Source organism: Diabrotica virgifera, chromosome 5, assembly GCF_917563875.1.
Source record: "Diabrotica virgifera virgifera chromosome 5, PGI_DIABVI_V3a".
In the NCBI taxonomy this organism is placed as follows: Eukaryota; Metazoa; Arthropoda; class Insecta; order Coleoptera; family Chrysomelidae; genus Diabrotica; species Diabrotica virgifera.
Genome location: NC_065447.1, coordinates 234,339,475 through 234,366,303, shown reverse-complemented (window position 1 = coordinate 234,366,303; position 26,829 = coordinate 234,339,475). Strand labels below are relative to the sequence as shown.

Sequence of the window (26,829 nt, the reverse complement as noted above, 5' to 3'; positions counted from 1 at the left end):
TCTGAGAACCAGAAAGTCTATAAAGAGAAACCTAGTCATCTTTCTAGTTATGCGAAGAAAATATAGTTCTAAACGTTTATTCTGGTGAGTACAATCCGACAACCGAGAACTGGCTGGTGACCTTGAGCGAAAAAACAACGAGAAATACACATTACGAGAAGGTCACCCACCAGCTATCGCTTGCCGGGTTGTAATTACCTATAATTATTCTCAAAAAATATTAATACACAAAAATATTTCTAATGTTGACAATAAGTCTATTCTTCTTTTTCTTCAGCCTTTTTGCATCCACTACTGGACTGGAGTTCTCCATTCTTCTCTGTTTTGTGCTATTTTTTGCCAGTTCCTCCCAATTTTTGCCACTTTCTCCCCATTTTTGCTTTTATGTCGTCTAGCCATCGTTTTTGTGGTCTTCCTCTACTACGACTGAGCTCGCGTGGTCTCCAATGTACAATGTTTCTCATCCACCTTTCGTTGTTTTGCCATGCCATGACCATTTCAGTTTCCAGGGTTTCCTACCCAGTTCCATTTCATTTGCGCAATTCTTCCAATTACATATTCCACCATCGCCCAGCTTCGCACATTAATGAGTCTATTAACAGGGCCAAAAAGGGCTTGATATATATGTGTTGTGTTTATTATTTAGTGTAGAAGCTTCATTGTGCTTTTCTTATTGTCTCCTTTTTTAATGCATGTGTAGATTTCCGCAATATCTGAAGTCTATTGTGTGGCCCGTGATATGATCCCCTGTAAAAACCTGTTTATTCATTCTGCCAGAAGGAAGACAATTACTCGACAGATGGATACCTACCAAGAAATATACCTACAAAAACATTTTTTCTATCCTTGAAATTAACACAGTTAATTTAACTTTGATTGCTCTATTATGATTATGTATTCGTAACTTGGAAGTTAATAAAATGTCTTGATTATTTTCTTAAATCAGTTGTTGTTGAAGTTTTCGTTGCTAGACTAACTAAAGAGATAGATGGTCAAAGAATACAAGGATCAAATATTATGGTTTTTTGATTTTTATATTTTGAAATTCTGTATAGTATAGGGCTTTTCATGCACAGTCATTTGTTTCGAGCTTCTGTCATGTCTCGTATATACCTCGTCCAATTTACTTACCGTTGCACGTCATCCGCGCCATAGCCTGTGACACGATACCAACACGAAATATCTAGGCGGTAGGTGTGTTCCCCTTTAGAATCATTTTGATTCTACAAAAGAACACACCCATCGCCTAAATATTTCGTGTTGGTATCGTGTCACAGGCTATGGCGCGGATGACGTGCAACGGTAAGTAAATTGAACGAGGTATAGTATAATATTAAGATGTTCACATCATACGTCTTTGATTTGTAGCATAGGTGACCATAGGAATATACCAATACCGTATGACGTAGATATAATAATATTAGACGACAAATGACAGAAGATCGAAACAAATGACAATCGATAAAAGCCCTATTGAGGACATTTCATATGGTTGGCTGTGACCTATCGACGTGTCATATAATAATATATAGTAGTTCTTTTGTGTAATAGTTAGTGTGACCAACTCCAATTTAGTCGAATTCGGGACAAGACTGAAAAAACTACCTAAAATCCGGGATTTTTCAATGAAAATCGGGCCATTTTTTTAAATACATATAAAACTTTAATATCATCATTTTATTGATTATTTTAACATTTTTATGTTGACAAAATTTTTTTTGATGGAATGGGTTGTAATGATAATTACATTTTTGTTAGTTTTTGACGTTTTGACTTCCAGTCCGGAAATCGTTCTCAAAAAACGAAAAATTAGAATATCAACGAATGTTGGATTTCCATGTAAATTGAATCTTAGGTTAAAGTATAATTATCATTATTTTGATATTCATGTTTTTAAATCGTCTTTTCAGAAGACGATAATTAAAATACAGAAACCTGAAAAAGTTTGAGTTTTCGTATATAGGGTGAGGCAGATAACTGGCCTATTAGAAATATCTCGAGAACTAAAGGCAACAGAATCATGAAAATTGGAATAAAGTGGTTTTGAAGGATGATCTATTAAATGAAAATATTTTCATCTCTTTGAACTTCGTTTTTTTAAATGGGACACCCTGTATATTTTTACATTTTTGGATTCTCTTCGATGTCTTCTTTCTTAAAATATGAGGTTTTGTAATATTATACAGGGTATTTTAAAAGATAATTACATTTTTTTATTAATTTCGTAGCAACATTCACACCCTGTAGAATTGTAGTAGTTTGACATCTAAAACTCTACTTACATTCAAATGATTTTTAATATACTCTACTATTGTTAAGAATCATTAGTATAGCTAAATTTTTAATTTTAGTATACAGGGTTGGTCGAAACTCGGAATGAGTATTTTCTGAGTTTTCTTAAATAGAACACCCTGTATTTTTGTATTGTAGTGAAATGATATTTTATAGTACTTTTTTATTTCTTAAGCATTCTCTATACCTAACTGCTTTAATTTGTGAGTTATTGGTGATTCAAGCTAAACATTAATTGCAACAAAAAATACGTAAATTTTATTAGGTTGGCCGTGGAAATACTCAATCCAAAATAAATTTTCAGAAATAAATACATATTAATCCAGATTGGTCCTTAAAATTACCAATAATGGTTTAGCTATCAAAATACCTACGTAGTTAAGATTGTTGGTGCGATTAACAATTAAGCACAAATTAAAGCAGTTAGGTATAGGGAATGCTTAAGAAATAAAAAAGTACCATAAAATATCATTTCATTACAATACTACAATACAGGGTGTTCCATTTAAGAAAACTCTGAAAATACTCATTCCGAGTTTCGACCAACCCTGTATACTAAAATTAAAAATTTAGCTATTCTAATGATTCTTAACAATAGTAGAGTATATTAAAAATCATTTGAACGTAAGTAGAGTTTTAGATGTCAAACTACTACAATTCTACAGGGTGTTAATTTTGCTACGAAATTAATAAAAAAACGTAATTATCTTTTAAAATACCCTGTATAATATTACAAAACCTGATATTTTAAGAAAGAAGACATCAAAGAGAACCCAAAAATGTAAAAATATACAGGGTGTCTCATTTAAAAAAAACGAAGTTATAAGCAACTTCCGGTATAACCGGAAGTTGCAAAGAGATGAAAATATTTTTATTTAATAGATCATCCTTCAAAACCCCTTTGTTCCAATTTTCATGATTCTGCTACCTTTAGTTCTCGAGATATTTCTAATAGGCCCTTTATTTGCCTCACCCTGTATACGATGATATAAATTGCATGCGTTTTGGATGTGGTATTAGTATAACAGTCTAGAAATTATCGACTTATTTTTTTTTCGTCCCACCAATTCAATTTGTTGTGAATTCTTAGAAGAATGATGTATTAAAAATTTCAAAATGGAATTTTACCAAAACGTTGAAAATTCGGATGGCCCGGAATCCTTGTCCGGGACGCCGGGACACGACTTCGTAACTCGGGCCATGTCCCGGATTTTTCGGGCTAGTTGGTCACACTAGTAATAGTATATAATAGCTGGTGTTTTGTACCAAAAATTTATTAAGCACATGGTACTTTTTGTTGTTAAATTTATGGTTATCACACGAGAAATAATCTGATAATTATTTGTCTTCATTCTTGACATAAGATTAAAAGAATTTAATATGACAATTTCATCTCAGAAAACTAAAACAATAGTAATCAGTAAAGAGCCAATCAGATGTAAAATATAAATTGATGGCATGAGTATTGAACAAGTAACGGAAATAAAATAGGTATAGGTACCTCGGAATTACATTAGGTTTGTTCGTAGAACGATCAGAAACCGTTGCCAACCGTCAGACGCAAGCGCGTTCGTAGTCTACGAACTCGAACTGTTAACTGCGCAGCGCTAACTGTTAACTGCGCATGCGTCTAATGGTTGGCAACGGTTGCTGATCGATTGGATGGTACTACGAACAAACCTATTATTGTCCAGCTATGGAGACCTGAAAAAAGAAGTGTGAAATCAAATACAAAAAGCAAATAGACTGGCAGAATGCCTTGATAACACGATATGGCGAAACCGACATTAACACTGAGATGAAGTCAAGAATTTATAAAGCCAGTGTAAGACCAATAATGACATGCATCAGAAACAAGACCCGATACAGCCACAACACAAAGACTACTCGAAACGGCAGAAATAAAATTACTGAGAAGAATTACAGGAAATACGCTGAGAGATCGAAAGAGGAGTGAAGACATTAGAAGAACATGTAACTTAGGTGTATAAACAAATGGACAATAAATAGAAAAAAATAATGTAATAACCATATAAGGAGAATGGGGGAGACACGTGTGGTCAAAATAGCAAGAGATAAATCACCAACCGGCAGAATTGCCGATTGGTGAATAAGAAGATTTTTGACATTGGTTCAAGTGTCCGATATCTATTTTTCGACCAACCTTATAAATAATTTAATAAAACTATGAAAAAATTTTGTTAATTTTTCGCTCAATTAGAATTTGATTTTCCCTTCAGGTATCCTTAAATCGCTTTTAGGGGTGAGTTTCGCCCGCTTTTAGGGGTGAAAAATATATGTTCGAAATAAGTCCGAAAATGGATAAAATTACTAATTCTAAGCAACTTTTGTTCTATAAAGTTTTTAATGTTTCTATAAAGTTTCTACCAAGTTAACACTTTTCGAGTTATTTGCGAGTGAATATGTTAATTTTTCTACAAAATAACCACGTTTTCAGACGGTTTTTCGCAAATAACTCAAAAAGTAAGTATTTGGCAGAAAAAAATTCTTATCAAAAATATAGCACGTAAAAAGTGAAAAACTTGGTGTGTATATTAGGTCACTGTACCTAGTAGAAGCAGAGTTATAGCTAATGAAAAATAGGTTCATATTTGTCAAATTCCAAATCGTATATTTTAACGTGCCATAACCAAAAAACGAAGCACTTTTTTGGGGAAAACTCATTTTAACTTTTTTAAAGTGTTTAAAAAATGCTTATTTTTGTTTAAAAAAAAAATAATAAAGCATCAAATGTAAACAAGTTACGCTCAAAATAAAGTTGGTCCCTTTTTTGGTAAGAAATCAGGAAAATCACCCCTAATTAGCATTTCAAATGAACTTAATTGTTATCACTTAACAATTTTTTTACTCGCGTATGTATTTTTTATAGTATCTGTAAGTTTCATCGGTTTAAAGTCCTTATTTTTGAAATGGCTGTAGTTAAAAGGGCTTGAACGAATCACTTATCACGAGTGTATGCAAATTTAGAAACACCGAATCTTGACCAATTTTTGTCTTCAGAAAAACAAAAAAATACAAAATATTCAGAAAAGTAAAGCCGAATTTTTTTATTGTTTAAGACTTTTGGTATCTCTAACAATTTTTAAGTTATTTTGAAAAAAAAGCATTTTTTCAAAATTAAAATTTTTAAAAATTTTACTTTAAAACCAAATTTTTTCAAAAATAAGCACTTTGAATCGATGAAACTTACAGATCATATTATAAACACAACATAAGTAAAGCAACTTGTGAAGCGGTAACGATTAATTTCAAAGTTGCTAATTGGGGGGTGGTCCTGCTTTTTTTTGCCAAAACAAAAGGGACCAACTTCATTTTGAGCGTAACTTGCTTAAATTTGATGCTAGAAATTTTTTTTATAAAAACAGAAATAAAGCTTTTTTTAAACACTTTAAAAAGTTGTAATGTGTTTTCCCCAAGAATGCTTGATTATTTGGACATTTCACGTTGAATTATTCTATTTGGAATTTTTCGAATATGAACCTATTTCTCCTTAGCTATAACTCTGCTTTTGCTAGGTATAGAGACCTAATATATACACTGTTTTTTTCAATTCTTTATAGGCTATAGTTTTGCCAAGAATATTTTTTCAACAAAATGGTTACTTTTTGAGTTATTTACGAAAAACCGTCTAAAAACGTGGTTATTTTGTTGAAAAATGAACATATTCACTTGCAAATAACTCGAAAAGTATTGATTTGGTGAAAAACCTATATAGAACAAAAGGTGCTTAAATTAGTCAGTTTATCCATTTCGGGACTTATCTTGAACATATATTTTTTCACCTCCGAGATGGGGTGAAACTCACCCCCAGGGCAAAAGCACACATCGGCACCATATCACTTTTTTTCTATGACATGTTAGCTATACGTATGCCACAGTTCATGTCAATCCAAGCGGTTCTTTAAAATTTACAGCAAAAACCGTGAAAGAATGTCATATTTCTTTTTGGTTTTGAGATTGAGTTACTTATTTAAATATTTGTAGGTATTCACAGGCTGATAAATGAATACCTGGCGCCCATACAGATTATTTATTGGTTAGTAAATTCATTTTGAACCTCTGAAGGAAGAAGTAATTTCCCTTAGTTTTGATTATTAGAGTTACAATAATTGGCAGAGTTATTTTTCCGTAACACTGCTTAAACCAAATTTACAGTTAAATACCAAATATTTGATCCGTAATTATTCTATGACCTCTAAAGAACGATCGATCTAAACCGAAGATTCATCTATAACTGTGATAACCCTATTGGGAAAAACTTTCCATTTCCCGTTTCCTTTGGCGACGCCGTTAGTTTCCTCTTCATTGGTGGATTCTTCGTTATTCTGAGTCGGTTTGGATCTCGCCAAGGACCAACGTCGACCTTTCCTGTCTAATATCACAGGCATTTCCGCTATTAGATTATTTTCGAACTCGCTAAGCATTAAATAATTTTCTACTTTGTTACACGAAGTAATACAGTCTCCTATATAGTCTAGATCGTCCAGAAGGTTGTCTGGAAGATCCATGTCTGCTATTCCTAAAACAGAAAATATTTTCTATTAACCACAAAAACATTTAAAACAAAAATGGGACATTTAAAATAGACGATACCTGCAAGAAAATTGGGGATTTCGAAATGTGGCTGTGGCGACACGTTTCAATTATTATTTTACTATTTTTTAATTGCTAATTTTAAATATTAACTTTCTTTTCTAAACGAAAATAATATGGGTCATTTAAAATTCACATGTTTCGCTCCTAAATACAAAACCAGAATGGCAAATTAATGGCTTTTTCATGGGAAACACAAATTCATAGATTACGGTACCAGATAAAGGGCCATCCTCTTTATGCCAACTTCTTAAAAACCACATAAATGTTTTCAGCCTTTTTATCGCCAGATCTAATAAATTATTGTCGCCTATCTGGCCATATGGTAAAACACCAGACAGATTAAAGTGTTTGTGGTCTCGTTCAGTATAAGTCACAGCGGGCACCCGGAGGCATCTAAACATTCCGTATATGTATTTGGACCATAGGAGTTTTCTATTGGTTCGTTGCAGCACGCGGTAATATTTTAACCAATAGGCGGCGAGGTTCCAGATGCATATACGGAATGTTAGTCGGTCCCAAATTCATATACGGAATATTAAATATCATACACCGAAAAAGATAAGTTTTTTAGAGTCTTTTAAAAGCAGATTGATTTTAAAATACTTGTTACTATATTATTAAATAAAAATAAAACAGTTATAGCATTTCGAATGTTATTTGGTGCGAAATTCATATGCGGAATGTTAATTATTCGTAGACCAAAATAAATATATAAACCAGAATAAATAATATTTAAAACACAAACGTTATAACCAAGTTAACATTTATTTTCGTCTGATAGCACACAGCCCTAAACTTCAACCGAATTGAATTGAATAGCTGAAACAGATCTAAACATACTTAACAACACGTGCAAGTCATTAAAAATTCTGAGAAAGCGAAACCTTAGTCAAATAAAGAAATATGTCTCTCAAATCTATACCATCCCATTTATGAATTTCGCACCACATAGGTACCTAATCGTTGTTTTATTTTTCTTTAATAATACATCAATAAAATAGGTATTCTAAAATCAGTCTCCTTTAACTGATTAATAAAAAGTCCCATTTTTGGTCTACGAATAATTAACATTCCGCATATGAATTTCGCACCAAATAACATTCGAAATACTATAATTGTTTTATTTTTATTTAATAATACAGTAACAAGTATTTTAAAATCAATTTCCTTTTAAAAGACTCTAAAAAACTTATCTTTTTCGGTGTACGATATTTAACATTCCGTATATGAATTTGGGACCGACTAACATTCCGTATATGCATCTGGAACCTCGCCGCCTATTGGTTAAAATATTATCGCGTGCTGCAACGAACCAATAGAAAACTCCTATGGTCCAAATACATATACGAAATGTTTAGATGCCACCCGGAGCAGTCACACCACCACACTCGCAAAGAATAACAAACCCTCTTCGAGAAATATTCACGCTATTTTACTGACACAAATAAATATATTATTGACAGTTTGTCGTGTTTACACTTACTTTAATTTCATTTAATTGTTTCCGTAAACCACCCACGGAACATGGCTTTATCGTCGAATTCTAAAGATATCTTATACCGACCACTTTACTAATTAGGACGTCTAATTATGAATCCATAAATAAAAGGAGCTATTATCCATAAATAAAAGGAGCAACACATATATAAAGATAAAATATAGCAAAACATTGGTGTAGAGTGTAGACAATACTCCTTCTTCTTGTTGCTTTTTCGGATGTTGGCGACCATGATGGCAGTCTGTACTTTGCACACTGCCGCACTGACAATATTTGTGGTTGTTTTGTTAAACCACGTACGAAGATTTTTAAGCCAAGGAATCCTTCGCCTTCCTGGTGCCTGTTTTCCTTCGACTTTAGTTTCAGCAATCCATATCCTTCGCTGTTTCTCAAGATGTGATCGAGCTAGTTGATTTCGGCTGTTTTTATTGTGGTTATAATTAGCTCGGTCACATCATGAGAAACAGCGGAATTTATGGATTTCTGAAAGGTCGAAGGAAAAGAAGCACCAGGAAGGCGAAGGATTTCTTGGCTTAAAAATCTACATACGTGGTTTAACACAACAACCACAAATATTTTCAGAGCAGCAATGTGCAAAGTACAGGTTGCAATGATGGTCGCCAACATCCGAAAAGATAAGGCACTACAAGAATAAGAAAAAGTATTGTCTATACCAATGTTTTGTTATTTTATTTTCATCTGTGTTGCTTCTGTTATTTATGGATAATAGCTTCTTTTATTTATGGATTCATAACAAGACTTCTTAATGAGTAAAGTGGTCGGTATAAGATATCTTCAGAATTCGACGATAAAGCCATATTTCGAAAGCCTCAATTTTCTTACAGGTATCGTCTGTGAGAGTTCATGACTCAACTCAGTACAATAGCATAAGTAAGATTAACATAGTAGTAACCTGATTTTTATTGATATCGATAAATCATGACATTTGAATAGCTTAGCCATGTTTTTAAATTTAGATCTTGCTTTCTTTCATTGACGTTCGTATCAAAGTAGGTGTATATTTTTACTCATTTGACTTTCTATTCATTGACCGTTCACACTGATTCGTCCAAATTGCTGTTTCCTTTTAGAGATCATCATGCATGTGAAAATACTAATAAAATATAAATATAAGAAATATTAAATGAAAAAGAAATAAAAAATCTACCCAGTGATAAAAGTGTTGAATGGAAAATTAAGGAAAATCATATGAAATTTTCATACAGAGAACTACCTACAGTCGGAAAAATGAAAGAATACCCATGAGCGAACATATAAAACACGCTGTATTTTCCTGTCACCGTGTCACAAAGAAAATTGTCCAGTGCAAGTACTTGTAACAATAATCATTACATGTACTTGCGCTGGCCAATTTTTTGTGTGACACGGTTACAGGAAAATACAGCGTGTTTTATATGTTCGTTCATGGGTATTCTTTCATTTTTCCTACTGTATATATAATTTAAAATGAAATAAAATAATACTAAGATATCAATGCTAATATGTTACCTATTCTATACAGGGTGTCCAGAAACTCTATCGACAAACGAAGACAGGAGATTCCTCAGATAATTTTAAAACAATTTAACCCAATTCATCTAGTCCGAAAATGCTTCCTAAAGGAGCTAGAGCTATTTGAAGATGGCGTCTGGTAATTAGTTTTTCTTAAATATCTCCAGAACGCTTCTATTTAGAAAAACGAAATTTGGTACACTTTATTATCTTCCAGAGTTAAATCGATTCCATCCATTGAAAATTTCTAGTACCGGTCATAGGCGTCCGTTTTGGGTAGGGCTAGTTATATTATAGCATAACTTTTTTGTTTTTAATTTCTAAACATCCTTGAGTCTGGATTATTAAAATGTAAAGTATTATAGTACCAAAAGGTACTCTTACTTTAAGTCGATAGGATACACCGTTTTCTAGAAAAATCGATTTGAAAATTTTTCGTTTTTTGAATATCAAAAGAAAATTTCAAAAAAAACTATTTATAAAAACGAAAACTGGTACGTTTATTTATATTCCAGAGATGAAACGATTTCATTAATGGCGAATTTCTAGTACCGGTCATATGCGTCCGTTTTGGGTAGGTCAACGGTTATTTTTTCGCATAACTTTTTGTCTTTAATTTTTAGGAATTTTTGACACTAGATTATTAAATTATGAGGTATTCTAGTACTAAATGGCACATAAAAATTAATATTATTATTGGTTTTAAATTACCTTCTTCAGAAATACACGTCAACTCAGGCTTCTCATTGGACAGAATTATATTATCCAACAATCCACCCCCCTGATTTCCCCCCAGATCCGCTCCCAGTACTAAAGCAGCCGCCGCGGCACCCATGGTGACTGCTCCGTCATTATTGTCTGGTTCTTGGGTGAACGACAGCTTTCGTCTTTGCGGACAGGTTTCGGAAACGCAGAGGTGACGGGTACCGTTTTCTCTGGTATGCTTGTGACGTGCTATTTTCCTTCTATGAAGGTCTATGAGGAACAAGGTTAAGCTGCCTACTAGTACGCATGTAGAGCTGAAGTAGTAGCCCGCTCGGTCCCCACATTTTTCATTCATATAACCTAAAACACAAATAAAATAAATTAAATATACTGTTAAATATATTTTATGGGGAATATATTTTATTCTGTTCAATGGGAAAATTTAGAGAATTAATTTTATGTCAAAGACCACGAGATCGTAAATTTTCATCGCCCTGTATATAGCGAAAATTTGTAAATCATATAATTAGCCGTAAAGCAGTGTTTCGTGGAAAGAGGAAATGTTTAGTGGTAAAGATTCTACAAACGGACTACAAATTAAACAATGAACTAAATTAAGGTCGGTTTTAGAAAGTTAATGTGCCGCTTTGGAATAGACAATAGAAGGTTTCTAAATGGTTTCCTAGAAAGAAAACGACGATAAACAATTTGTTTAGTTTTAGAATAAAGGGTTTTTCTAGGATGTAAGAAAACATTTAATTTTAATATCTCCTGGAAATTTGACAAAACAGAAAATTTGTATACAACACATTTGTTCTTAAGAAATGAAAGTAGGGATGTAATGTGTAGGGAGAATGCTTGTGATTGGCGAAGAGATGGATGGAGGGGAACAGAGTGGTTGAGTCTCAGATTGATGAAGGAAAAAGAGTTACTGCGTAATTAAGATCGGAAAGGAGCAGCCCAGTTTAAAAAAATAGTAATTTTGTGTAAAGTGGTGAATTTGGTGGCCGTGTAAGCAGATTCCTGTTGAGACGAAATCGTGATCGAGTCGAGAAGTACAATCTCCTCGTGTTCGAATAGATTCCAGTTTGCTGTATGGAACGAGTAGCCGGTTTGTATCAATTTTGCACAAGATATCGAGCTGAGAGAAAAAATCTTGGAATTATAAAGATTGATATTGTTTGTATCGAGTCGGAGACTAAATAGAGGAGAGATTTCGAGCGAATTCTGTTTTTTTGTTTGTGAAACAGTTTGGAGGAGAAAGACCGTAGCAGCACCCGAGGAGCACGTGTGGGAGAACCGCGAGGACAACACAATCCATTAGAAGAAGTAAAGAAGATAAAAAAGGTTAGTCAGATTATTTGTGCAAAGGAGAGAGTTGTAGTATATTACATACCATACTTGTTTTTTTGTCAATTTAGCTGTTTTACAGCATAATTTATTCATTTATAATTTCATAGAAGATATATGTAATCTATTTAAAAGGTAAGAATTAAATTTTGTTTTTTTTTTATAAAAATAAGAACAGTCTAACGAATCATTTAAATGAAATTTTTTTAATAAAAAAAGGAGATAGTAGAATTAAAGATTAATTTATTAGATAAGAAAATTTTACAACAGAATAAAGTTTTAGCATACATTTTGAATCTTATATTTATGGTATAGTATATGAATAAATAATACATATTTATAAAATTTATATGATTTTGAGCATACATATTTATTTTCCCTGTTTTGTCCTGGATAAAGTAAGCAACGAGAAATACTAGAAGCCACAAACTAAAGGTAATACATTAAAATCAATTAGCCCTGAGAATATTTTTTATTGGAAAGTTTTGTTAAATTTTGGTTTTGTTTCCATGAGTAGTAATTAAAATAATTAATTAATTAATTGAATTAATAAGATGCTGATCAATCTCATAGCAGAGAGAAAATAAGAGCATAATAATACATGTACAATAATTCGAGAAACGAGGAAGTCTTAAAAATAGCAAATACTGAAAGAGAATTGCTCAACTTGATCAAGGCACGAAAGATTGGATACCTGGGCCATATCCTAAGAGGGGAAAAATACTCACTCCCTCAACTAATCATCCAAGGAAAGATTTTGGGCAAGAGAGGAGTAGGTCGCAAACAAATGTGGCTGCGAAAATATAAAGAACTAACTTTACTATCCAGGAAAAAACAGACAGCAGGCAAGGCCAGGCATGAGAAGACAGTCGTGGTTCCAAAATCTGCGGAAGTGGTTCGAGCCGGGGCTCACATCGATCGAACTACTCAGAAGCAGAAATGTCGTAAGCAAGATCTATGTTAATAGCCAACATGTCATTTCAAAAAGGATACCCATGTATAAGCGTTGGTCGCACAATGTAAGGCAAACACCATGATCAGTAATCAGTATATTGCTCTGAAATGGGAAATTAACAAACGGAAAACTTTTTTAAATACTATAAAAAATAAAGAAAGGTAAAGCAGTTGGAACGAGTGATACAAATTTAAAAGTGTGGACATTAGCAGAAATACTCTGGCTAAAAGAATGGCTGATGGTAGGGTGTCATTTTTAAAAAGCTTCAAATTAGTGTCGTTAGCTAACTTCCTTCAGTCTACTTTAAATATATTCAAATATATTTTGAATACTTTTTTAATTGCAGTCACAAGCAGGTGTTTAGGAGGGATATTTGACATTTTTTCAAAATTTTGACAAAGGGCCTAGCCGGGTAAGATGATGAAAAATGCCCCCAACTCGATGCGAATTCTATATAGGTCACCGTTTAGCACATATAGTGAAACTCACTTTTTGAAATTTTTAGCCCCCTATGTGGTCACATGACTCACCTAGAGCTTAGGCTTTTTATGTTTTTTTTTATCTCGGCCGCATCGAAAGCTAGCGAAAAACTTTAAATAAAAAGTTGTAGGCTTCAAAAAGTTCTCTCCGAAAATTTATTTTTTAATTTTTGTCAGGAAATTTAAATTTTAGGACGATTTTAAAATTTAAAATGAGTATAAAGAATAACTAAGACATTTGTTCTCACAAAAAAAAAATTAAAACGTGTATTTTTAACATTGGTGAAACGTACTTTTACAAATAAAAAACCGCATTTTTTCGCTTTTTTTTGCTTTTGGTACAATTTTACACAGGGTGTTTAAAAAAGGTAACATCGTCACTAGGATAGGTAAAAAACTGAAAAACAATTGGGGTTTGCTTAATAAAAATTTTTTGTAATGCCATCCATTTTCAAGATACAGGGTGTTGAAAATGGATTGCTTAAAACCTGCCAAATTTTATTACAATGTTGCTAGTAGTTTCGGCAAAATCGTAAAAAATGTATAAAATTTTGTTTTCTTCAACGCCCTATATCTTGAAAATGGATGACATTCCAAAAAAATTTTTATTAAGCAAACCCCAAGTTTGTTTTTCAGTTTTTTACCTATCCTAGTGACGGTGTTACCTTTTTTTTAAACACCCTGTATAAAATTGTATCAAAAAGCGAAAAAAAAAACAAAAGAATGCGGTTTCTTTATTTTTAAAAGTACGTACCTATCACCAATTTTAAAAATCTGAAAAAAATTCAGGGCGAAACATTATGCAAAAATACACGTTATAAATTTTTTTTGTGTAAACGAATGTCTTAGTTATTTTTTATACTCATTTAAAATTTTAAAATGGTCCTAAAATTTAAATTTCCCGCCAAAAATTACAGAAATTTTTTTTATTTGTTACAATTTTTTTATTTAAAGTTTTTCGCTAGCTCTCGATGCGGCTGAAATAAAAAATAAAAACATAAAAAGCCTAATTAGTCTTTAGGTGGGACGTGACCACCTAGGGGCTAAAAATTTCAGAAAGTGAGTTTCTCTACAGGGTGTCCAGAAACTCTACCGACAAACGAAGACAGGAGATTCCTCAGGTAAATTTAAGATAATTTAACCCAATTCACTTAGTCCGAAAATGCTTCTTAAGGGAGCTAGAGCTCTTTGAAGATGGCGTCTTGTAATTAGTTTTTCTTAAATACCTCCAGAACGCTTCTATTTAAAAAAACAAAAATTGGTACGCGTATTTATCTTCAAGATATAAATCTAATCCATACATTGCAAATTTCTAGTACCGATCATAGGCGTCCGTTTTGGGTAAGGCAACGGTTATTTTATCGCATAACTTTTTTATCTTTAACTTTTATGCATTTCTGACACTGGATTATTAAATTGTGAAGTATTCTAGTACTAAAAGGTACTCTTGTTTTAAATCGGTAGGACACACCGTTTTCTAGAAAAATCGATTTGGAAATTTTTCACTTTCTGAATTACAAAAAAAAATTTAAAAAAAAAACTGTTTAGAAAGACGAAAACTGGTACATTTATTTATATTCCAGAGATAAATCGATTTAATTAATTGCGAATTTCTAGTACTGGTCATAGGCGTCCGTTTTGGATAGGTCAACAGTTATTTTATAGCATAATGTTTTTGTCTTGAATTTTCGAGCATTTCTGACACTAGATTATTAAATTATGAGGTATTTGAGTACTAAAAGTTACTCTTACTTTATGTTGGTAAAATACTTCGTTTTTTGTTGAAAAGTTCTTTCAATTTTTTTTCAAATTCCATAAACGAAAAACTTTCAAATCGATTTTTCTAGAAAACGGTGCATCCTACCGACTTAAAGCAAGAGTACCTTTTAGTACTAGAATACCTCACAATTTAATAATCCGGTGTCAAAAATGCATAAAAGTTAAGGATAAAAAAGTTATACGATAAAATACCCGTTGCTCTACCCAAAACGGACGCCTATGACCGGTACTGGAAATTTGCAATCGATGGAATCGATTCATCTCTGAAAAGTAAATAGGTATGTATACCCATTTTCGTTTTTCTAAATAGAAGCCTTCTGGAGGTATTTAAGAAAAACTAATTTCATGACACCATCTTCAAAGAGCTCTAGCTCCCTTCAGAAGCATTTTCGAACTAGGTGAATTGGGTTAAATTGTCTTAAAATTATCTGAGGAATATCCTGTCTTCGTTTGTCGGTAGAGTTTCTGGACACCCTGTATATGTGCTAAACGGTAACCTATATGAAATTCGAATCGAGTTGGGGGCATTCTTCATCATCTTACCCGGCTAGGCCCTTTCAATTTTTTTATAAACAATGATCCTCCCTGTACATTCTTAAATTAATAAATTGGAATATAAAAGATAAAAAGCACCATTAAGAAGTCAAATTTTCAATTAGTTTTAATTTTAAAAGTAAAGTTACTGCAATTTAAACTAGGAAGACATCGTGTATTTACACTTACCGGAAAAAGGTACCCCAATGACGATGGGTATTGCTTGCGAACATTGCACGAACCCCCAAGTCCTGGCAAAGTTTCGAGCCCTCACTCGTTCGTACGTATACATCTTTAGCGAATAGTGATATCCCCCACAAAATATACCTAAAACGTAATTCGTATTATTGTTTGTTAAAGCAGAAATATCTTGGAGCAAAATTATAACTTAAATTTAGTGGAAATAACGACATAATCAGATTACAATCTACTCCTAAAGGGTGTTAGTAAATAAGTATGAAAAATTTTAAGGGTAATTCTACATGAAAAAATTATGCCAGTTTGCTCTATAAACATATGTCCGCAAATGCTTAGTTTCGGAGATACGGGGTGTTGAAATTTTTATTTCAAACTGCCAATTTATTTATTGCTCTAAGACCAGTTTAGCTAAAAAAATTAAATTTTGTGAGTTTTAGGAGGTAGTTATTATGAATTTTATGACATACAATTAAGAATTTTGTATTCATCATTGGCGCGCCTACGGGCAATGGTCTGAATTATTTTAAAGAAAAAAATAGTACGCCACTGAGATATTTCAAATTAGAAATTATTTTTAAATTCCACGTCTAATTTATGATAAACAACCTTTCTTGCCTTTTTTTTATATGATGCACCGTTTTTATGCAGAAAAATAAAACATCTTGGCGCGTATTTTTCATTTTTTAATACATCATCAAGAACTATCCAATATAATAATACTAAACTAGAACAATAACAGAAAATATTACTAATACCATTTCAACTAATAGGTTCAAAGCTGCAAGAAATGTTTAAAATGATCTCCTTTACAGGTAACAGAAGAATTTTATATTTATCATTGGCGCGCGTACGGGTAATGGTCTGAATTTTTTGAAGAAAAAAATAGTACGCCACTGAGAGATGTCAAACTAAAAATCATTTTTGAATCCCTCGTTCAATTGACGACAAAAAATCTGTCTTGCCTTTTGGTAGGGGAGCAAAGTATGCTAAATGTGCAGTCACTCGAGCGCTTTGGAGACGTATTGGGTTGTGAAGAGTAGGTCCTAAAACCAAAAATAGTTAAGTAACATTTTCCATTTTAGTGGGCGCTTGCCATTTTTTAATTTAATTTTCCATTTCCAACAATCGTTTTTTCAGATTATAACGCCATCTATGCATAATTCGAAAAAATGTTTCGAATAAAAGTTACTTATTTTTTTGTAAGAAATCCAAATCTGCAATAAAAATGGGGGCTCCTATTTAAGATTTTAAAGTAACCCCCCACCCCACCTCTGTGGGGGGTCGTGTTTGGTGCCATTCAATAGATTTTTTAAAAATATTAAATAAGTGTATTTTACAGTTTTTCGATCTGATGTTCATTTCGCGAAATATCGCGGGATTCGTATTTAAAATATTAAATTTACCCCCCACCCCTCTCCGGGGGAAGTCGTGTTTGGTATCACTCGATAGATTTTTAAAAAATATTGAGCACATATGTTTTAGTTTTTCGATCTGTCATTCATTTCGCGAAATATTCGCTTTTTTCTTGTGAAACTTTGGGACTCACCCATTTCCTTACGCCCGGCTCAAATCGTCAGATTTTTGAAATATACACTCTTTTGCATGTACTTAACTTACCTTATCTTAATCTGACAATTTCGAGTTTTTTTAGGGATAGATTTTTTTTTCGGGCCCCCCTTAACGAACTCCCCTGTGTTAAGAGGCAATATATGGTAGAGGTACATCTATCGGCAGGGTACCAAGTTTCTCCCCATATGATAATCTGACGCGCTCGAGTAACTGCAAAAATCCCCGCTTGGGCTCCCCTACCATTTTTTTATATGCGGCGCCGTTTTTATGCAAAAAAATAAAACATCTTAACGTTTACAAAGTATTTGAACCAAGTTTCTATGCATATGGAAACTCAAATACTTGGTAAGTGTTAAAATGTTTTATTTTTTTGTGTAAAAACGGCGCCTCGTATGAAAAAAAGGAAAGAAAGATTTTTTTTGTCGTAAATTGAACGAGGAATTCAAAAATGATTTTTAGTTTGACATATCTCAGTGGCGTACTATTTTTTTCTTCAAAAAATTCAGACCATTACCCGTACGCGCGCCAATGATGAATATAAAATTCTTCTGTTATCTGTAAAGGAGATCATTTTAAACATTTCTTGCAGCTTTGCACCTAGTTGAAATCTTATTAGTAATACATATTTTCTGTTATTGTTCTAGTTTAGTATTATTATATTGGATAGTTCTTGATGATGTATTAAGAAATGAAAAATACGCGCCAAGATGTTTTATTTTTCGGCATAAAAACGGTGCATCATATGAAAAAAAGACAAGAAAGGTTTTTTATCATAAATTAGACGTGGAATTTAAAAATAATTTTTAATTCGAAATATCTCTGTGGCGTACTATTTTTTTCTTTAAAAAATTCAGACCATTGCCGGTAGGCGCGCCAATGATGAATACAAAAATCTAAATTGTATGTCAAAAAATTTGTAGTAACTACCTCCTAAAACTCACCAAATATCATTTTCATAGCTCAACTGGTCTTAGAGCAATAAATAAATTGGCAGTTTGAAATAAACATTTCAACACCCCGTATCTCCGAAACTAAGTATTTGCGGACATATGTTTATAGAGCAAACTGGTAATAATTTTTCATGTAGAATTAGCCCTTAAAATTTTTCAGACTTATTTACTAACACCCATGTCACGTGCGTATATTAAATAAAGATTGGATAACAGTTATAGCATAGCTAGTAGACTCGGAATTTGGATAGAAAATTTAAACCGAAAATACCAAAATTTAGTTTGGCTTCTTGTGTGAAGACCGAGTTTTCTGTGATATCAACAAGACCGTAATTTAGTCCGGACAAGTTAATATATTTTTTACCAACAAAAATTGGATGTTTTAACCAAATAATGTTTCAAATATGATGTGCAGAATAGTTTTGAATTCGGTTTCGCTCATGAACTTGCTTTTTGTCCTTAAAATTAGTAAACTGTTTTTAATTTCTCTTGCTTGATCTTTATCGTCTACTGATTTTAATTCTACTAATATGCAAGTGTTTATTGTAAGTTTTAAATGTATTTAGTATTAAGTATTTACAATGATTAATGCGATGTTAAAATAACGGCAAGTACTTATCTTTAAAGCGCCTACTCGAATTTCTTAGATATACATTTATACCAAACATTGATACCTCCAATTTTTTGCGCATTCTGACCGAATTCCGTTTCTACTATACGGGAGTTTCACCTAAAGAAGATTCTTCAGTAAGTTATAGAGAACGATACTTCTAACAATTTAATGATGATTCTGAAACAATTTTCAGATATGTATAATATTCAATATAGTAGATAATTTAATGATGAAATAGAAAAGATGGGAAATTATATACTTAAATATCATTTCAATAAAATTCGTGAACGTTGGAAAGTTAGAGAAACTGCGCATGCATCAAGAGAACATATGGATAAAAAAGAATATTATGGATAATTTCTATAAGGATTTAAAAAAAATAACACAGATATTGTAACCTAAATGGCACAAAATTAAGAGAATTTGCTTTTGAATATAGTATAAGTAACCTATCTTAAGTAACTATTTTAACAATAAAGAGGTTCATGGAGCCACCTACCTATTACCTCATGGTTAGACAATTATCAGAGAGAGCACATTTAATAGCAGCTAAACGTGTATCATTTCTTTTACTCTGTGTAAGCTTTTAAATGCTTGTAATATTCTTACAAATATTCGAGAGTTTTTTAAACATTCGAATTGCATCTAAAAATCTTTGAATGAGAATAGACAAAATCTGGTTGTTTATTAACATAACCCAATTTGCCTTGAGTAAACCGCGTCCTTCTTTTTAAATGCTGTAAATCTCTTAAGTCCCTATTTAACACTTTAGGAATTGGTGAATGGAATAAATACATATACACCAATTGTTGTTTACACTGCCAAATACCTTTGCTAGATACCTGTCAGATGTCCCTGGCTTGTTTATATGCAGGCGGTTTGCCAACGTCGACGCCGTGATTTACCTGTTTTCCCCCTGTTTTACTTGATCTCACCCTAATGCCGCCTTTGAAGTCACCAAGATAAACAGGGGGAAAACAGGTAAACCGCGACGTCGACGTTGGCAAACGTCGTATATGAACAAAACAAATAAATTACCGACGCGAATTTTTTTAGTTATTTCATAATAAGGTACCTGCAAAATATATTTTATTTTTAGGACTTACCGTAGATCCAGGCAAACATTACGTAAGCGTGATAATTTCCACTGACCACTGTGAAGGCCAGTATTGAAAGCCCGCACATGAACACTGCAGTCTGGCAGAGGTACTGCCTGGCAATTCGACATTCAGTAGAATTGTGCAGCACCAACGTGCTGAACACTACGCATCCTACAGTCCAAGCCAGTCCCAAGTAAACCTGCAAGAAGATCGTCGAATCTCCGAGACCTTCGACTTCAGCTTGGTAGGCCAAATAGAAGAGAGGAGTGTTGATACCTATACAAAAAACTACATTATACTACAAGTATTTATTTATTAGTAATGCTTTTCTAAATTAGAAAACACGTTAAAATAAAGTTTAACAAACTAATAATACATGGCAAAGTGAGGATATGGAATTGGTACTGAAACAAACTCGAAGAAAGCTTATTACCCAACAATTCAAAAATTGATGACCAATAAAATGTATTCTGATAAAAAAGAGATGACGAACTTGGCAAAGAAAACAGAAATGTGCGAGAACACAAGGAAAACAAGACAGAGAAAGGAAAATAATACAGAACTAGTCACGAGAAATACCATACTTATGGGTACATAGAATTTACGAACAATATACGCAAGCTGGAAAAAGTGTATCAAGAATTGAACAAATATAAAGGTAGGTATCCATACGTGGGTGCTCCGCGCTAGGTGTAGCAGCTCCACACAGTGGATACGTTGGTGATCGCCGCTCGGCGCTTAGCACCATAAAAGACGGGCGACTGTGGCCGGCCACTCTGTGGATCCACAAAAGTAGTTTCCGATGATTGACCTTGTGTTCTTATGTGGAGTGGACGTTAAACCCCAGACGAGCGACTGTGGCCGGCCACAGGCGACCACGGTCAATCATAGGAAACTACTTTTGTGGATCCACAGAGTGGCCGGCCACAGTCGCCCGTCTGTTATGGCTCTAAACGCCGAGCGGCGATCACCACCGTATCCACTATGTGGAGCTGCTACACCGAGCACGGAGCACCCACGTATGGATACGTACCAACGTAGAAATTATAGGAAAGCGAAACACGTTGAAATGACAGCGGAGAAATCTGAGCAGTAGATCAACAAGAAAGGATATACTCAGGACATATAAATGAAAACGATAAAAATAAAAATGGTATTGCAATAATGATTTAAGAAAAAGGAAAAATGTTCTATTAAAATGAGAGGCAACATACGAAAAAGAATTTATATGAACGAGTTTCAAGGCAAAATACTACACCATATTAGTAATCCCCTAAAAACGATAGTAATAAGAAAGAGAAGGAAGATTATTATTAGCAACTTCAAGCAACATACGGTAATATGAGTAGTAATTACAAAAGAGATATAAAAATAGCAATTGAAGACATGAACGCCAAGGTAGGAAATATTAATACAGGGCATAAATCAGTTATGGGAAAGGAAGGATTAGGAGAAAGAAATGATAATGGAAGTCGACTGATACAGTTTTGTGAATAAAATGAGATTATAATAGGTGGAAGTATGTTTAAGCACAAAAATATACATTAGGAAACGTGGAGGTTTCCAGGAGGAAGATACAGAAATCAAATCGACCATATTTATAATGATCAAGTAAAAAGGGAAGAGCTGGCTACAAGATGTTAGGAGCCTACGAGGAGCAGATGTGGGATGAGCCCACATGCTAGTCAGAGTCAAAACAAAGTAGCGCTCCAAAATGAGGAAAATGTGGATGAAATATAGTGAAATTTTAAGAACATAATGTCAAAAACTGCAAACGAAACGATTGTGATGAAAAAAATGGGAAAACAGAAAATGGATAACCCGAGACACATTACAACTAATAGAAGAAAGACAGAAAATCAAAGAAAAAATGTTACACAAACGAACCAACCGAAGAAGGAAAAGCGCTAGAAAGAAAATAGAAAGAAACTACAAAGAAAAACATATAGCAGTTAAAAAGCAAGCCAGAAAAGATGAAAGAAATTACGTAAATGATATGCTGAAAATGTCAGAATGAGCTGCGCAACTTGCACATCCAGTTGGAGGTCGTGGAGTTGGCAGACGACATTTGGCTCCTAACTCTAACCAAACATAGCAATCATATGCAGAAGATCGACAAGCTTGCAAAATACTCCAATGTAATAGGTCTCAAGATAAATACAGAAAACATGAAACTCTTAAAAAACAAAAGCCAAGACACTAAAATGAAAATAAATGGAAGACAAATAGAGGAACTAGATAACTTTACATATCTAGCTCAGGTATATTTATCCAATTAATATTCCATTTTATTTATCTATTTTCCATTTTATCTTAAGTATAATATTTATAATATTAAAAAAAACTCACCAAAGGCACTGATTCCAGTAGAAATCAGAAGAATACGGACGGTTTTACTTTTCAAAGTGCTGAAGTCAAAGAAAGGGACTTTGTCTTCGATCTTATTCTTGTCTTTGATCTTTCTCTTTTGGTTCTTGATATGGAGGATGGCTCTTCGTTGAGGATGGTACAAAGAGGCTGATCGGTAGAAGGTACCCAGAATAAAAGTTACCGAAATTGCGCCTGTCACTACTTGCAGACCTAATCTCCATCCCAAGGCTCTAAAATACAACGACCAAATTAAAAATTATGTTTTAAAAATTATGTTTTAAAAATTATGATTAGTTCACAAGGAAGAATTTCCTGTAGCTGGCTGTATACAGTTCATTACAAGTAAATTTAATGAAAAATTTTTCTTGGTAAAAGGTATATTTATTTAAAAGAAACCCTTAAAAGGGCCATAAATATCACAACAGAACGTTTTACCTTCTAAAAAGATCAGTGTTACAAGCTTAACATGCTGAGCCACAGAGCCACTCAAAAACACAAAGGTTAAAACCCTTCAAAAGTTGATTAAATATCTTACATAGTTAAATAAATTATGAAATCCACAGGATGGATCTAATTCCTATGGCTAAGGCCCTGGGGCAACATATAACTCACACGAGGTACGTGGGTTGCTAGGTTATAATTAAGTCATCACATTGAGAGAGGTGAAAGGCAACAAAGGTTGCCTTGTGGTTGCCTTTCACCTCTTCAAATTTACGGTCTGATTGACACACCAAGCCAAGAACGTTTCCTTGCAGAACGCTGATAAGATTCAGTGTACCTGCTGCTTAAGCCGTGAATTATGGATACAGTACAAACAAAAGATAGATAAGTAACGTCTCCCGTAAACGGTGGAGATTAAATTGGTTTTATGGATATGTTTCTTCAATTATCTCATTATTCGAGCTGAATTTTTTATTTGTGAGCCATCTTTTCAGATATGGGAACACATAAATATCGAATGGGGCCAAATAAGGAGAATAAGCCGCATGAGAAAGAAATTTGAAGCCGAACTTTATATGGGGCCGTTTCTCACTGAGTTCCAGCATCAGTTTGTTCAATATTGAGTATTGATAGTTTTACCCTTTTCAAGACATTAAAATTATGCCTTTTCAATCCCAAAATTCAGTGAATATGACTTTTCCGACTCATTGATCGACTATTGGTCGCTTTGGATCACTTTTACCAGCTTTAATCCACTGCCATGCGTTCATTCTGTACTCTGGTGTGTAGTAGTGGATCCAGGTTTCATCAACGGTTACCAATAGACGGCAAAAGTTTAACGGACTGCGCTTCATAAGCTTCAAACACTGCTGATAATTGGTCACACGATCAAGTTTTCGGCCAATGGTCAACAAACGAGGTACCCTTTCACTTTACGATCAGCTAGAACCATTTCGTGGACTTTCGTCACATTTTCCGGTGTAACGGCATCGATGGGCCGTTCAGTACGTTGTTCATCCAATGCAGATATACGGCCATTACGAAATTCTCTCTCTTGTCGTTTCCAGATTACTGAGGATCGTGATTTCTTCCAATATTCCTAACAATTTCTTTCCATTGGTCTCTATCTTCAGCTGCTCTAACAGCCTTGCAGAATGAGCTGCCAGCTGAATTTTTAATTTTGTTGGACCATCTAGTTGCTGATCGTCCTCTTGATCTTCTCCCCGGAATGTTTTTAGAAACAATTCTCTTCTTAGCCTTCAGTAATCCAACTTTGGACATAGGCCTCCCCCAATTCAATCCAGTGTTGTCTATTCTGTACCACCTGTTTCCAGTTGTGTCTTCCAAACTTCTTTATGTCATCGGCCCATCTCATTTGTGGCTTTCCTCTACTTCTTCTTCCTAACCACGGTCTCCATTGTTGTAGTTCGTGATTCCATATTTTATCCTTCAGTCGGGCATTGTGTCCTGCGAAACTTCATTTTAATTTGGCAGCATGTTCTCCTGCGTCTTTTACTTTGGTTTTGCTTCTAATCCATGTATTTGTTTTTTTTGTCTATGAGCCTCACCCCGATCAGAAACAATTAGTCTCTCCTAATTATCGTCACCTCTGCGAACCACGTGACCTAATAATTGTAGAATTCATTGCAGACATATTGTGGAGAGCCCTTTTTTAATTTCGAGTTGGTTTAGAATGGAAACTTTTGTCCTATGAGCTGTCCAAGGTATACGCAGCATTCTTCTCCAGCACCACATTTCAAAGGCATAAACTTTTTGGCGCACGCGTGCCTGAAGAGTCCAAGTCTCTGCCCCGTATAGAAATATTGAGAATACAAGGCCATTCACCAGTCTTATCGTGATACTTTGAGAGATAAATCTGTCTTTCCAAACTTTAGTTAGGCGACTCATCGCATTTTTTGCCATACCAATACGAGTCCGAACTTCCGCTTCACAGTTACCATCGTCAGTTATACTAGATCCGAGATGGACAAAGGTGTTAGTATCTGGTATTCCTGTAACATGTTAGTCAGTTGGATAGTGTCGAATCTGTCAACCACCATTATTTTTGTCTTTGCTTTATTGATTTTCAGATCAACTTTATTGCTGTCGTACTCAACTCTTCGAAGGAGATCAAACATTTCTTGCTCATTTGCTGCTATAAGTGTAGTGTCATCAGCAAATCTTAAATTGGAGATCTTCCTACCAGCTACTGTTACTCCACTGGCCCATCCTTCTAAAGTCTAAAGCCATCCTCAAGAATGCTCACCGCATAAATGTTGAATAAGTCAGGTGACAACACGCAATTACGAAATTCACGGAACTAAAATTTGACAGTGTACTCTGAAGGAGCATAAGTCCCACAATATTTATCCAGCTTTTTTGTTACCTTCGCCTTTTTATTTCTCAGGAATATTATTGAATGAGAGATCGAACATGTTTTGAACTAAAAATAACTAAAAAGAATAATGCCATATTTATTCGTAGGTAATTAATAGTTATAAACCAAATGGAAAACTGAAACACGCCTTTTATACCCATAAAATATCGTTTTCAGCAACTCGCTATTTTAGCAATTCTCTAACGGTCTGATTGACGCACCAAGCCAAGAGCGTTTCCTTGCGGAACGCTGATAAGATTCAGTGTACCTGCCGCTTAACCGCTTAAGCCGGGAATTATGGATACAGTACAAACAAAAGAGAGATAAGTTAACGTCTTCCGTAAACGGTGGAGATTAAATTAGTTTTATGGATTCGGGCTAATTCCATATTAGGAGATCGTAAACTCGTAAACTCTCTGAAAAGTCGATTTGGTCGGGGTCGGGGACGACTTGCGTATTTGGGAGTAGGCACAGGTTTAATTACGGTTTATTGCGGGGTGTATCAAGGACTACCGTTAGGATTTTTGTATTTAGGATATCTTAATTAGAAATTTAATTAAACGATCAAACTAAATAGTATTAAATTAAATCAAATTAAATATCAAATAACTCAATAAAACAAGCAATTTTTTATTATTGTTCGTCCCCTATAACTTTTCCCATGCGTGACGATTCATTTTCAAACAAATTAAGTCAAAACATAAAGTAAAACGAACGTCGATGTGTATATACATTTTGTATACTGTATACTTAGTGTGACCAACTCCAATTCAGTCGAATCCGGAACAAGGCTGAAAAAAATACCTGAAATCCAGGACTTTTCAATAAAAATCGGGCCATTTTTTTTTCAGAAGACGATAATTAAAATACAAAAACGAAAAAAAGTCCACCGTCCACCGATATAAAATGCATGCGTTTTTAGTATTAAACTCTAGGAAATTGTCGACTTTTTTCGTCCTACCAATTCAATTTGATGTGAATTAGAAGAATAACGTACTTATTCAAAATTTCAAAATAGAATTTTACCAAAACGTTGAAAATTCGGATGGCCCGGAAGCCTTGTCCGGGACGCATATTTACAGATGCTAGCGTGCGTAGACACCAGGGTGTTGAAATTAGTTAGGGTTTGGAAAAACAGTACATTTACAAATACTAACAGATTTGGATACCAGAGTGTTGAAAGCAGCTAGCTTTTTTAGTGGTTATACATGCATATGCTAACGGCTATAGACATTTATTTTATACACCTACTGCTGTGGAAAAATATTTAAGTGATTTACGTATTAATAAATAATTAAACGTTTTTGGGATATAAACAATAATATATTAACACAAAAGAACAACATAAAAAATATTGTTGTTCTGAAGCTATTTCCTTGTGGCATTTTTATAATTAACTATTTAGATGGGAAATAAGCCACAATTAAATTGAAAAAAATAAATTTATTAACGTTTCGACGCCCAAATCGGGTGTCGTTGTCAAAATACAA

At 33.7% G+C, this 26,829-nt stretch overlaps 1 protein-coding gene across 3 annotated transcripts in view; it reads right to left on the bottom strand.

The window, feature by feature from the left end:
* Positions 1–5,408: 5,408 nt before the first annotated feature.
* Positions 5,409–26,829, bottom strand: part of LOC126884733 (monocarboxylate transporter 12-like) — a 645,529-nt gene continuing 624,108 nt past the window's right edge. For all 3 annotated transcript variants that reach the window (XM_050650866.1, XM_050650864.1, XM_050650865.1), the window contains exons 6-10: positions 22,501–22,751; positions 20,158–20,427; positions 15,911–16,048; positions 10,631–10,984; positions 5,409–6,832 (exon numbers count right to left, since the gene is read on the bottom strand). In XM_050650866.1, coding sequence (XP_050506823.1) covers positions 6,525–6,832; positions 10,631–10,984; positions 15,911–16,048; positions 20,158–20,427; positions 22,501–22,751 — 1,321 coding nt within the window. In that variant the 3' untranslated portion in view covers positions 5,409–6,524. The remainder of the gene's footprint in view (positions 6,833–10,630; positions 10,985–15,910; positions 16,049–20,157; positions 20,428–22,500; positions 22,752–26,829) is intronic.